This window comes from Hemitrygon akajei, chromosome 18 (genome assembly GCF_048418815.1).
Source record: "Hemitrygon akajei chromosome 18, sHemAka1.3, whole genome shotgun sequence".
Classification (NCBI taxonomy): Eukaryota; Metazoa; Chordata; class Chondrichthyes; order Myliobatiformes; family Dasyatidae; genus Hemitrygon; species Hemitrygon akajei.
In genome coordinates, this window is record NC_133141.1 from 76,341,205 (window position 1) to 76,353,768 (window position 12,564).

The 12,564-nt window shown below is 51.8% G+C and overlaps 1 protein-coding gene across 2 annotated transcripts in view; it reads right to left on the reverse strand.

Annotated features, from left to right (window-relative positions):
• Positions 1-12,564, reverse strand: part of plekhh3 (pleckstrin homology, MyTH4 and FERM domain containing H3) — a 52,517-nt gene that overhangs the window by 18,698 nt on the left and 21,255 nt on the right. Inside the window, exons 7-9 of one of the 2 annotated variants that reach the window (XM_073071835.1) lie at positions 9,150-9,447; positions 7,862-8,069; positions 3,101-3,228 (exon numbers count right to left, since the gene is read on the reverse strand). In XM_073071835.1, the coding sequence (XP_072927936.1) occupies positions 3,101-3,228; positions 7,862-8,069; positions 9,150-9,447 (634 nt within the window). Of the gene's footprint in view, positions 1-3,091; positions 3,229-7,861; positions 8,070-9,149; positions 9,448-12,564 lie in introns of both variants that reach the window. The other variant, XM_073071833.1, reaches the window with a different exon arrangement.

A 12,564-nucleotide genomic window follows, 5' to 3' on the forward strand; every position in this document is an offset into this window, starting at 1 on the left:
GAGAGGATGTTTCCTATAGTGGGGGAGTCTAGGACCAGAGGACACAGATAGAGTGGATGTGGAGAGGATGTTTCCTATAGTGGGGGAGTCTAGGACCAGAGGGCACAGATAGAGTGGATGTTTAGAGGATGTTTCCTATAGTGGGGGAGTCTAGGACCAGAGGACACAGATAGAGTGGATGTGGAGAGGATGTTTCCTATAGTGGGTGAGTCTAGGACCAGGGGGCACAGATAGAGTGGATGTGGAGAGGATGTTTCCTGTGGTGGGAGAGTCTAAGACCAGAGGACACAGCCTCAGAATAGAGGGGTGTCCTTTTAGAACGGAAATGAGGAGGAATTTATTTAGCCAGAGGGTGGTGAATCTGTGGAATTCTTTGCCACAGACAGCTGTGGAGGCCACGTCATTGGGCCTCGAAGAAAATCTGGAGAGGATTAAGGCAGAGGTTGGTAGTTTCTTGGTTGGTCAGAGCATGAAGGGATACAGGGAAAAGGCAGGAGATTGGGGCTGAGAGGGAGAATTTGATCGGCCATGATGAAATAGTGGAGCAGACATGATAGCCCAATTCTGCCCCTGTATCTTATGGTCGAAAGTTTAGGCAAATGGGACCAGCTCAGGCAGGTACCTTGGTTGTCATGAAGATGGACTGAATGGCCTGTTTCTATATTGTCTAGCACTGTCACTCTGCATCTCTACGCAGACCTCAAGCTCTGCACCGATGCAACTCCAAGTCATCACTGGGGAAAGTTAAATTCCCCTTTCGTTGAGCGACTTTGCCGTGGATCTGCCCATTCCCACGCCAATGAGGGCAGCATCCCAAATCAAAGCGCTTCACAGTGCCAGCGACCTGCTGTTGTCTGTGTGGAGTTGGTACCTTCTCTGCTTCCCCACTCTCTACCCTCCCGTTGATAACAGCCTCCTCCCTGTCAACTTTCAAAGTAAGTTTGTTATCAAACTACATGTCACCATCTACACAACCCTGAGATTCGTTTCTTGCGGGCATACACAGTAAATACAATGCGAGAGAGTCAACGAAAGACCACACCCAACAGGGTGTAAAAGACAACAAACTCTTCAAATACAAAAAAGAAAATAATAATAATGAATTAATAAGCAATAAATATCATAAACATGAGATGAAGAGCCCTTGAAACAGTTCAGTGATAGGGCGAGTGAAGTTATCCTCTCTGGTTCAAGAGCCTGATGTTTGAGAGGTAATAACTGTCCCTGAACCTGGTGGTGTGGGACCTGAGGCTCCTGTACCTCCTTCCTGATGGTTGAGGGGTAACAACTGTTCCTGAACCTGGTGGTGTGGGACCTGAGGCTCCTGTACCTCCTTCCTGATGGTTGAGGGGTAATAACTGTCCCTGAACCTGGTGGTGTGGGTCCTGAGGCTCCTGTACCTCCTTCCTGATGGTTGAGGGGGTAATAACTGTTCCTGAACCTGGTGGTGTGGGTCCTGAGGCTCCTGTACCTCTTTCCTGATGGTTGAGGGGCAATAACTGTTCCTGAACCTGGTGGTGTGGGACCTGAGGCTCCTGTACCTCCTTCCTAATGGTTGAGGGGTAATAACTGTCCCTGAACCTGGTGGTTTGGGTCCTGAGGCTCCTGTACCTCCTTCCTGATGGTTGAGGGGTAATAACTGTCCCTGAACCTGGTGGTGTGGGACCTGAGGCTCCTGTACCTCCTTCCTGATGGTTGAGGGGTAACAACTGTTCCTGAACCTGGTGGTGTGGGACCTGAGGCTCCTGTACCTCCTTCCTGATGGTTGAGGGGTAACAACTGTTCCTGAACCTGGTGGCGTGGGACCTGAGGCTCCTGTACCTCCTTCTTGATGGTTGAGGGTTAATAACTGTTCCTGAACCTGGTGGTGTGGGCCCTGAGGCTCCTGTACCTCTTTCCTGATGGTTGAGGAGTAATAACTGTCCCTGAACCTGGTGGTGTGGGTCCTGAGGCTCCTGTACCTCCTTCCTGATGGCTGAAGGGTAATAACTGTCCCTGAACCTGGTGGTGTGGGTCCTGAGGCTCCTGTACCTCCTTCCTGATGGTTGAGGGGTAATAACTGTTCCGGAACCTGGTGGTGTGGGCTTGAGGCTCCTGTACCTCCTTCCTGATGGTTGAGGGGTAATAACTGTCCCTGAACCTGGTGGTGTGGGCCCTGAGGCTCCTGTACCTCCTTCCTGAAGGTTGAGGGGTAATAACTGTCCCTGAACCTGGTGGTGTGGGCTTGAGGCTCCTGTACCTCCTTCCTGATAGCAGCAGTGAGAAGAGAGCACGGCCTGGGTGGTGGGGGTCCCTGATGATGGACGCTGCTTTCCTGCGACAACACTCCGTGTAGATGTGCTCAGTGGTGCTGAGGGCTCCCCCCCGATTGACTGGCCCATATCCACCACTTATTGTAGGATTTTCCGTTCAAGGGCATTGGTGTTTCCACACCAACCACTGCCCACCACACAACTCCAGAAGTTTGTCAAAGTTTCAGAGTCATAGAAAAGTACAGCACAGAAACAGGCCATTCAGCCCATCATGAGGGACCACTTCAACTGCCTGTTCATTTAGATGTCACGCCGAACCTTTGCAGACTCCCGGGGAAGTAGAGGCGCTACTGTGCTTTCTTCGCAACTGAACTTGCGTGCTGGGCAGGGCAGGTCCTCTGAAAGGGTAACACCGAGGCATTTAAAGTTTGCTGACCCCCTCCACCTCTGATCCCCCGATGAGGAGTGGCTCACGGACCTCCTGAAGTCAATAATCAGCTCCTCGGTCTTGCTGACGTTGGGTGAGAGGCTGCTGTTGTGGCACCACTGAGCCAGATTTCCAGTCTCCTGCTGATTCATCACCACATTTGACACGGCTGGCAGCAAACTTGGCAAGGTAAAACAGTCATAAGTGTAAAGCGAGTGGAGTGGATGGGGCTAAGCACAGAGCCTGGTGATGCACCCCTGCCGATGGAGATCATTGCTGATCCAAACTGACTGGGGTCATAATGTGAGGAAGTCGAGGATCTGTCTGTGCCTCACACCATCTAGAACGCACAACGCCAAACTTCTGAAATAGTCACAAGGACCGTGCACGTTACACGCTGGCGGATATTTACTTTTCAAACCTGGTCAGGACGTCGGCCACGATCGTGTCGTCCCCCACCAGCGACTCGTCCCTCCTGGTCTGTTCGAAGAGAGCATAATGATTACGGCTGTTCTGTAGGTCGAGCCTCGCCAGTAAACTCCTCACAACCTGTGGAGCAGGAAAGGCGAGTTTTCAGTTCATTGTATCGAGCGGATTGAGGCGATCTGATCCATGAAAGGAGAACTGCCTTTGGCTTTACCTTTGACATTTGATACGAACAAAATCAGATTTGTTCAGTTCACCAACAAACTGCACAGTGTCAGGTTTATTAAGGAGCGCAGATTTATTAGGCTGCGTCCAACCCAAAGACAAATCTGGCAGTTCCTGTTTGTTAGAGGCACAGGAGGCTGTCTGTGCCAGCTTTGTCATGGGGCTAGCTCCCTCGGCGGGTCCTGGAAGCTGGCAGCAGAGGCCAACGCCCAGACGGACGGCCTGGCATTTGTTCCGGGGGTACTCCTGTGCCCGTAACCATGGGGATCGCAACCTTGAGATCTGTCTGCTTAAAAGAGGCAAGAAACCATTTCAAAAAAAAAAGTAAGACCAACCCCCAATGCGCAGAGAAGGAGCAAAGCACAGAACAAATCATGCAGACGGTAGAAGCGGGCAACAGCATTCCGAGCCAAATTGTGCCTTCAGACCCGAATTCCCGGACCAGCCCGGAGTAGGCCCAAAGCCTCGGCCTCAGTCCATCATATTAGCGGAGCAAATGGCCGGGGAGCTGACAGAAACCAAGCGTGTAGCAGCCGGAGCTGTCTCGCAGCCTCAGTGCCGCGGAGAGAGGGGTGATCATCGCGGGAGGGAGAGCGATATCGGCCCGACACCCTCCCTTCCCCGTCTACCTGGACCGGTGTTTAAATTGTCCAAACACCAGATCGTCCCTCGGCACAGCGATACGCTCTGGGCCTAGACCTCTCCGCCCAGCTTGACCATTGACCATGGAACATTGGGCATCGCAGAAGATAAATGCCGTCCCCAACAGAGACGGGAACAGTTTGTCTTGGTAGATGCGTTAGTCACTAATATTGTCTCTGTGCTTGTTGTAGTATTGTAATGTCCAATAAATGTATTTTTGTTAAAAAAAAAAGACCAAGGTACCAGCACAGACAAGCACCAAAAGCAACGTTTTGTGCAGAAACACCCATGGAGACTGCAGCAAGAACTACAGGATGTAAACTCTCAACTTGTTTATGAGAACGGCAACAGGCCGTACGCAGACATGGTCCACGGTCGCTGATCTCTGTACAGGAAGACTGCTTTAACTGAGACACCAAGGAAGTTCTAGCACAGGCAAGCATGAAACAGGCACAATAGAGTGGATGTGGAGAGGATGTTTCCTATAGTGGGGGAGTCTAGGACCAGAGGACACAGATAGAGTGGATGTGGAAAGGATGTTTCCTATAGTGGGGGAGTCTAGGACCAGAGGACACAGATAGAGTGGATGTGGAGAGGATGTTTCCTATAGTGGGGGAGTCTAGGACCAGAGGGCACAGATAGAGTGGATGTGGAGAGGATGTTTCCTATAGTGGGGGAGTCTAGGACCAGAGGGCACAGATAGAGTGGATGTGGAGAGGATGTTTCCTATAGTGGGGGAGTCTAGGACCAGAGGGCACAGATAGAGTGGATGTGGAGAGGAGGTTTCCTATAGTGGGGGAGTCTAGGACCAGAGGGCACAGATAGAGTGGATGTGGAGAGGAGGTTTCCTATAGTGGGGGAGTCTAGGACCAGAGGGCACAGATAGAGTGGATGTGGAGAGGATGTTTCCTATAGTGGGGGAGTCTAGGACCAGAGGACACAGATAGAGTGGATGTGGAGAGGATGTTTCCTATAGTGGGGGAGTCCAGGACCAGAGGAAACAGATAGAGTGGATGTGGAGAGGATGTTTCCTATAGTGGGGGAGTCCAGGACCAGAGGAAACAGATAGAGTGGATGTGGAGAGTCTAAAACAGGGGGCAGAGCCTTAAAATTTAGAAGGGCATCCTCTTAGAATAGAGATGAAGAGGAATTTCTTCAGCTGAAGAGTGGTGAATCTGTGGAATTTGTTGCCACTGATTGCTGTAGAGGCCAAGTCATTGGGGATATTTAAGGCAGAGGTTGATAGATTTTTGATTGGTCAGGGCATAAAGGGATATCGGGAAAGAGTGCAGGAGATTGGGGCTGAGAAGGAAAATGGATTGGCCATGATGAAATGGCTGAGCAGACCTGATGGTCCAAGTCACCTAATTCTACTCCCATATTTTATAGACTTATCACAGAAACATTTTTGAACTCCAACCATACCACTGACTTTAGACAACAGAGACAGGAGGTTATCAAAGGCTTGTACTCCAAGGGAAAGAAGAAAGATCAACACTGAGAAGATTGGCTTTACTACTTCCGATGAAGGCTGGGCCCGTTTCTCTCCCGGCAGATGCTGCCTCACCTACTGAGCATTTCAGCATTTTCTGTTTATTTTAGATATCCAGTGCTGACAGAACTTTCATTTTTGTCCACGGATGTAACCCCTTTCTTTAAAGGGAACGGATGTAGAAAGGATAATTCATCTTGAGGGGGAATTAATAACTTTCAAAATCAATCATTCAATAGGGAAGAGGCCTTATTTTTCTGTCAGAGTGTAGAATTCCCTCAAAGGAGCAGGGTCAGGGTCAAAGCAGAGCTTTTGAATATTTTTACAGCCAGGGTCGAGAGGTTCCAGATGATTAAAGCTGAGTGGTTAGCGGGGGTAAAGGGGAGTCGCTAAATTGAGTGTATTTGGTTAAAGAGCAGATTTGAGGGACTCTAGCTGTGGCAGAAACTTGTTGAATGTCCAGTGTGAGTCCAGGCCAGTAGTTTCACCAACAGCGATCTGTTAACCTGCTCCGAGATTAATCTAACCCTTCCCCCACACACAGCCCTTCATTTTCCTATCATCCATGTGCCTATTTGAGTCTCTTAAATGTCCCAAATGTATCTGCCTCTACCACTACCCCTGACAGGGTATTCCACACACCCACCACTCTCTGTGTGGAAAAAAAACCTACTTCTGACATCCCCCTGTACTTTCCTCCAATTGCATTAAAATTAACCCGTCCATGTTCCAAGACTCCCCAACTCTTCCTCCACTATCCCTAACCCGTGCTGAGCTCGACAATTTCATCAACTTCCACCCTGCCCTTAAATTCACTCAGTCCAATTCCGACACCACACGTCCCTCCCCTTCCCCGATCTCTCTGTCTCTACCTCTGAAGACAGACCATCATTTCAAACCTACCAACTCTCTTCCCAAACCGTCACTCGTAAAAATGCCATTCCCTTCTCTCAGTTTCTCCGCCTCCACCACTTCCGTACCGAGGGTGAGTCTTTCCACTCTGAGATGTCCTCGCTTTTCAGACAGCAGGGTTTCCCGCCCACAACAAGTCCTTCTTACCCTCTCCCGTGCCTCCTGCAGATCTGCCCTCACCCCATCCTTCTGTTGAGGTAACAGGGATGGTGCTCCCCTCGTCCCCACCGATCACCCCATTCTCTGTAGGTTCCTCCATCTAAATTAAGAACCTATCGGTAGGCAGATCATCCCTGCTCCACCTCACTGTTCTTTCTGCAGGGTTCACTCTCTGTGTGGCTCCCCTGCCCATTCACCCCTCCCCACTGATCCCCCTCCTGGTACCTACAGTGCCTATGAAAAGTATTCACCTCCCCTGGGAGTTTTCATGTTTTATTGCTTCACAACATTGAATCACAGTGGATTTAATTTGGGGTTTTAGTTTGACACTGATCAACAGAAGAGGACTCTTTCGTGTCAAAGTGAAAGCAGATATCTACATAGTGCAAACACGAGGAAATCTGCAGATGCTGGAAATTCAAACAACAACACACACAAAACGCTGGTGGAACGCAGCAGGCCAGGCAGCATCTATAGGGAGAAGCACTGTCGACGTTTCGGGCATTTGAGAGATTTGGAATCTCTTACTATCTTTCCTCTCGGTTAGTCCTGACGAAGGGTCTCGGCCCGAAACGTCGACAGTGCTTCTCCCTATAGATGCTGCCTGGCCTGCTGCGTTCCACCAGCGTTTTGTGTGTGTTGTTGTTCTGTACATAGTGATCTGAATTACTTATGGTATAGAACCTCATCTGTAGGATCGCTCCCCCTTCCCATCGAGGGGCTCCACGCATTGTTTCCCCAATCAAAAGAGCTCCACACATTGCCTCCAACCAACAAAGGGCTTCACACATTGCTCCACCCCCACCGAGGGGCTCCAGACATCGCCCAACCCCTCCATTGAGAGGGGCTCCACACATTTCACCCCCCCATCGAGCAATCCACACATCGCCCCCACCCCATTGAAGGGTCCACACATCACACCAACCCCCCATTGAGGGTCTCCACACATCGCCCCCACCCCAACAAGGGGGCTCCACACTCCCCTCGCCCTCCATCGAGAGGGCTCTGCACATCACTCCACCCACCCCCCCCCCACACTTCGAGGGGGGCTCCAGACATCGCACCAGTCCCTTGCTGTGTTCACTGTGCAGGGCTTTAAATTACCTCAGGGCATGGCCTCACCCCTACTGCCCTGACCCCGGTGGTGAACCCTCGCCCCTACTGCCCTGACCCCAGTGGTGAACCCTCACCCCTACTGCCCTGACCCCAGTGGTGAACCCTCACCTCTACTGCCCTGACCCCGGTGGTGAACCCTCGCTCCTACTGCCCTGACCCCAGTGGTGAACCCTCACCCCTACTGCCCTGACCCCGGTGGTGAACCCTCACCTCTGCCGCCGTGGTGTGTGAGTTGATGGCGAGCTTGCTGAAGCTGGAGCCAGCGTAGTAGATGGTGCATTTCATCTGTTGTCGTCGCGTCAGCAGTCTGATCTCCTGGGAGGAAGGCACACACAACCGGCCCTTGGTTTTCCTCAGCGAACCTGCGATGAACTCTGCATACCGTTCGATCTCCGTGTCTGGGAACTGCTGCCGTGACCTGTGTCCAGCAAGAGGAACATTAGTTCCAACAAAGCAGTCTGTCCAACCACCTCAGACGTTCAACCTCCGGTACCACAGCTCAACATCTGATACCTCAACCCCAACATCCGACCAGCAGTCTGTCCAACCACCTCGGATGTCTAACATCCGGTACCTCAGCTCAATGAGGTAGCATCCTCTACTCAGTCCGAACATCCAGTACCTCAACCCCAACATCTGATAACTCAGTCCTGACATCCGGTACCTCAGCCCCAACATCCGGTGTCTCATCCCCCTAGCATCTGGTACCTCGGATTCCCGATACCAGGTGCCTGATTCCATACACCCAAACACCGATCCCTGATCCTTGATTCCCGACCCCCCCCAACCTCAGATTTCCAATTCCCAGTCCCAGTTCACTGACTCCCGACTGCCAACCCTCGACTCCTTCCAACCTCCGACTCCTGACCACCAAAGTCTGGCCCCTGACGTCAGATCGCCAACCTCCGACTCCTGGTCTCACATCGCCAATCTCGGCCGTGTCTCTGACCCCCGCGGTGGTCCCTGGCGGGGCTCTTACTCTCCTGTCCTGCTCTTCATCACTGCTAGATTCTGTCGGCACACCCTGTTTTAATTCGTCTGCCTACTGATTTCCATCTGCCCCTCGACCCTAATTTCCTTCCCTACTCTCCGCACTCACCCCCAAGAGGACCACGACCCCGTCGTCGGGTCCGGAGGCTTCCATGCCGCAGTGGACCGGAGAGCTCCACCGGCTGGAGTCGGCTTCATGCTTTGGCCCTTGGTAGGCGCAGCCATACCAAACAGGTCAAAGGGCAGAGGCCAGACCTCCAGGTTTGGTAGGGGTTTGGCTCAGGGCCAACGACCCTGACTGGTAAAACAGTGAAGAATCCTCCGACATCTGAGTGTGACGGTATTCCTGAGCCTTCGCCCGGGACCTGTCGTGAGGAACACCGACAGAGATGGGGAGGATCTCCGTCGCTGCCCGGAACGCCAGCGGGGTAACGGGAAGTAGGCCAGTGGCTCCTCGCTCCCCGCGCGCCTTCGGGCTGAGGGATCCGCGGTGGCGGAGGGCACTCACCGTTGGATGTGGAAGCTCAGGTAGCCGAGGACGCTGCTGCTGGGGAGGAAGGTGATGCTCATGCAGGTGAGGAGGTGCCAGTTCCGCAGGTCGCCCGCGTCCCCGGCCCGGGGAGGGTTGCACGTCTGCTTAATCAGCTGGCAGTAGATCTCGTCGCGGAGCGACTCCAGGTCCAGGCCGGTCTGCAGGATTCCCTGGATGAGCGGGATGGGATCTCGCTCGGTCTCCAGTTGCTGGAGGGAGTTGAAGACCTTGAGCGCTTCATCCTGAAGGTTGGTGTAGCCTTTCGTGCTCCTGGCTGCAAGAGAGGGTGAAGAGACGGGCGTAAGCACTCCCGGAGCCACAGCTTCTGGTTCAGAACCTCAACGCTTGGGAATGTCAAAGGTTAGAATGGAGGAACGGGCCCTTCTGCCCATCATCTGCAATCTAGCCCCCACCACCAGCATAAGGGAGACTGGCCTGTCCTGCAGACCGGCTGTGAGCTGGACTCTCCTGTTGAGGAGAGAGTAATCTGCCGGGTGCCTGGTGGATACATCGCCCAGTGCACAGACGCCAAGCTGCTGGTCAGGTGGGAAGGGCCGTCTCCTCAGCGTACCGTCTCTCCTGGCACAGAGGCCCTGGACGCTCGACAGGCATCACCCGGGCCCAGCCAGGAGTATCCGGGGGAAGAAATTGGCGCATACTGTGCAGATAAGGCCCTTCTGCCTGTCACGTGCAGGATGTCCACTGTCACTATTTACACTAAGCCCATTTACCCCACATTGGGCCCTTGTCGATATGTGCCCCGTGTCCGTGTCTAGCGTAGACAAGACCATAAGATATAGGAACAGAATTAGGCCATTTGGCCCATCGAGTCTGCTCCACCTCATCACGGCTGATCTATTTCCCCTCTCACCCCCAATATCCTGCCCCCCACACCCCTCACATATCCCTTCATACCCTGACCAATAAAGAATCTATCAACCCCTGCCTTAGATGTACATGGAGACTTGGCCTCCACAGATTCACCACTCTGGCTAAAGAAATTCCTCCTCATCTCCATTCTAAAAGGACGCTCCTCTATTCTGAGGCTGTGTCCTCTGGTCCTAGACTCCCCCACTCTCGGAAACATCCTCTCCACATCCACTCTATCTGTGTCCTCTGGTCCTAGACTCCCCCACTATAGGAAACATCCTCTCCACATCCACTCTATCTGTGCCCTCTGGTCCTAGACTCCCCCACTATAGGAAACATCCTCTTCACATCCACTCTATCTGTGTCCTCTGGTCCCAGACTCCCTCACTGTAGAAAACATCCTCTCCACATCCACTGTATCTGTGTCCTCTGGTCCCAGACTCTCTCACTATAGGAAACATCCTCTCCACATCCACTATATCTGTGTCCTCTGGTCCCAGACTCCCTCATTATAGGAAACATCCTCTCCACATCCACTCTATCTGTGTCCTCTGGTCCCAGACTCCCTCACTGTAGGAAACATCCTCTCCACATCCACTCTATCTGTGTCCTCTGGTCCCAGACTCCCCCACTATAGGAAACATCCTCTCCACATCCACTGTATCTGTGTCCTCTGATCCTAGACTCCCCCACTATAGGAAACATCCTCTCCACATCCACTCTATCTGTGTCTTCTGATCCTAGACTCCCCCACTATAGGAAACATCCTCTCCACATCCACTCTATCTGTGTCCTCTGGTCCTAGACTGCCCCACTATAGGAAACATCCTCTCCACATCCACTCTATCTGTGTCCTCTGGTCCTAGACTCCCCCACTATAGGAAACATCCTCTCCACATCCACTCTATCTGTGTCCTCTGGTCCTAGACTCCCCCAGTATAGGAAACATCCTCTCCACATCCACTCTATCTGTGTCCTCTGGTCCTAGACTGCCCCACTATAGGAAACATCCTCTCCACATCCACTCTATCTGTGTCCACTGGTCCTAGACTCCCCCACTACAGGAAACATCCTCTCCACATCCACTCTATCTGTGTCCTCTGGTCCTAGACTGCCCCACTATAGGAAACATCCTCTCCACATCCGCTCTATCAGGGCCTTCGACAGGTTTCAATGAGGTCAGCCCTCACTTAACTGAATTCCAGCAAGGACAGGCCTAGTGGCATCAAACACTCTTCATGTTCAATCCCGGAATCATTTTGGCGAACTCTTTTGAACCAGTTCCAATGTCAGCACAACCTTTCTCAGATGAGGGGCACAAAGACAGACATACTTTGTTGATCCGGAGTGAAGGGTTAGGGTTAAAGCAGCTCACAAGACTCCAAGTCAGGCCTCACCAGTGCCTGATAAAGTCTCAACGTTATATCCTTACGTTTATGTTTGAAATGAATGCCAACATTGCATTTGCCTTCCTCACCACAGACTCAGCCTGCAAATCGACCTTTAGGGAATCCTGCACGAGGACTCCCAAGTCCCTTTGCACCTCGGATTTTTGAATTTTCTCTCCAGTTAGAGAAGAGTCTGCACTTTTTTCTGTCGCAGAGCAAACCAGAGATGAGTCGTGAAGCTCAGCTTCTTCCCAGTCACATCTGCTGCTGGACCGGGTAGGTACTTACTCACCCATTCCCCGTTAACTCCACACCCTTTACCTATGTGCAGAGCACACACAAAATGCTGGTGGTGGGACGGCATCCATGGAAGGGAATAAAGCGTTGATATTTCAGTCTGAGAGCCAGTCCTGATGGAGGGTCTCGGCCTGGAACGTCGACTGTTTATTCCTCTCCACAGACGCTGCCTGACCTGCTGAGTTTCCCCAGCATTTTGTGTGCGTGCCTGTGTGTGTGTCTCTGAGTGTGTGTGTGTGTGTGTGTGTGTGCGCGCATGCGTCTCTGTGGGTAAGTGTGTGTGTGAGTGTGTGTTGTGAGTTTCTGTGTGTGTGTATATATGAGTGTGTGTATGTGAGTTTCTGTGTGTGCATGTGTGTGTATGTGAGTTTCTGTGTGTGTGTATATATGAATGTGTGTATGTGTCTGTGAGTGTCTGTGTGTCTCTGTGTCTGTGAGTGTCTGTGTGTGTGTGTGTGTGTGTGTCTGTGTGTGTGTGTATATGAGTGTGTCTGTGTGTGTGTGTATATGAGTGTGTGTGTGTGTATATGAGTGTGTATGTGTGTTTGTGTGTGTGTGTGTATATATGAGTGTGTATGTGTGTTTGTGTGTGTGTGTATATGAGTGTGTGTGTGAGTGTCTGTGTGTGTGTGTATATGAGTGTGTATGTGTGTGTGTGTATATGTGTGTGTCTGTGAGTGTCTGTGTGTGTTTGTGTCTGTGTGTATATGAGTGTGTATGTGTGTATATGTGTGTGTGTGTATGTGTGTGAGTGTCTGTGTGTCTCTGTGTCTGTGAGTGTCTGTGTGTGTTTGTGTGTGTGTGTGTGAGTGTGTGTGTATATGAGTGTGTATTTG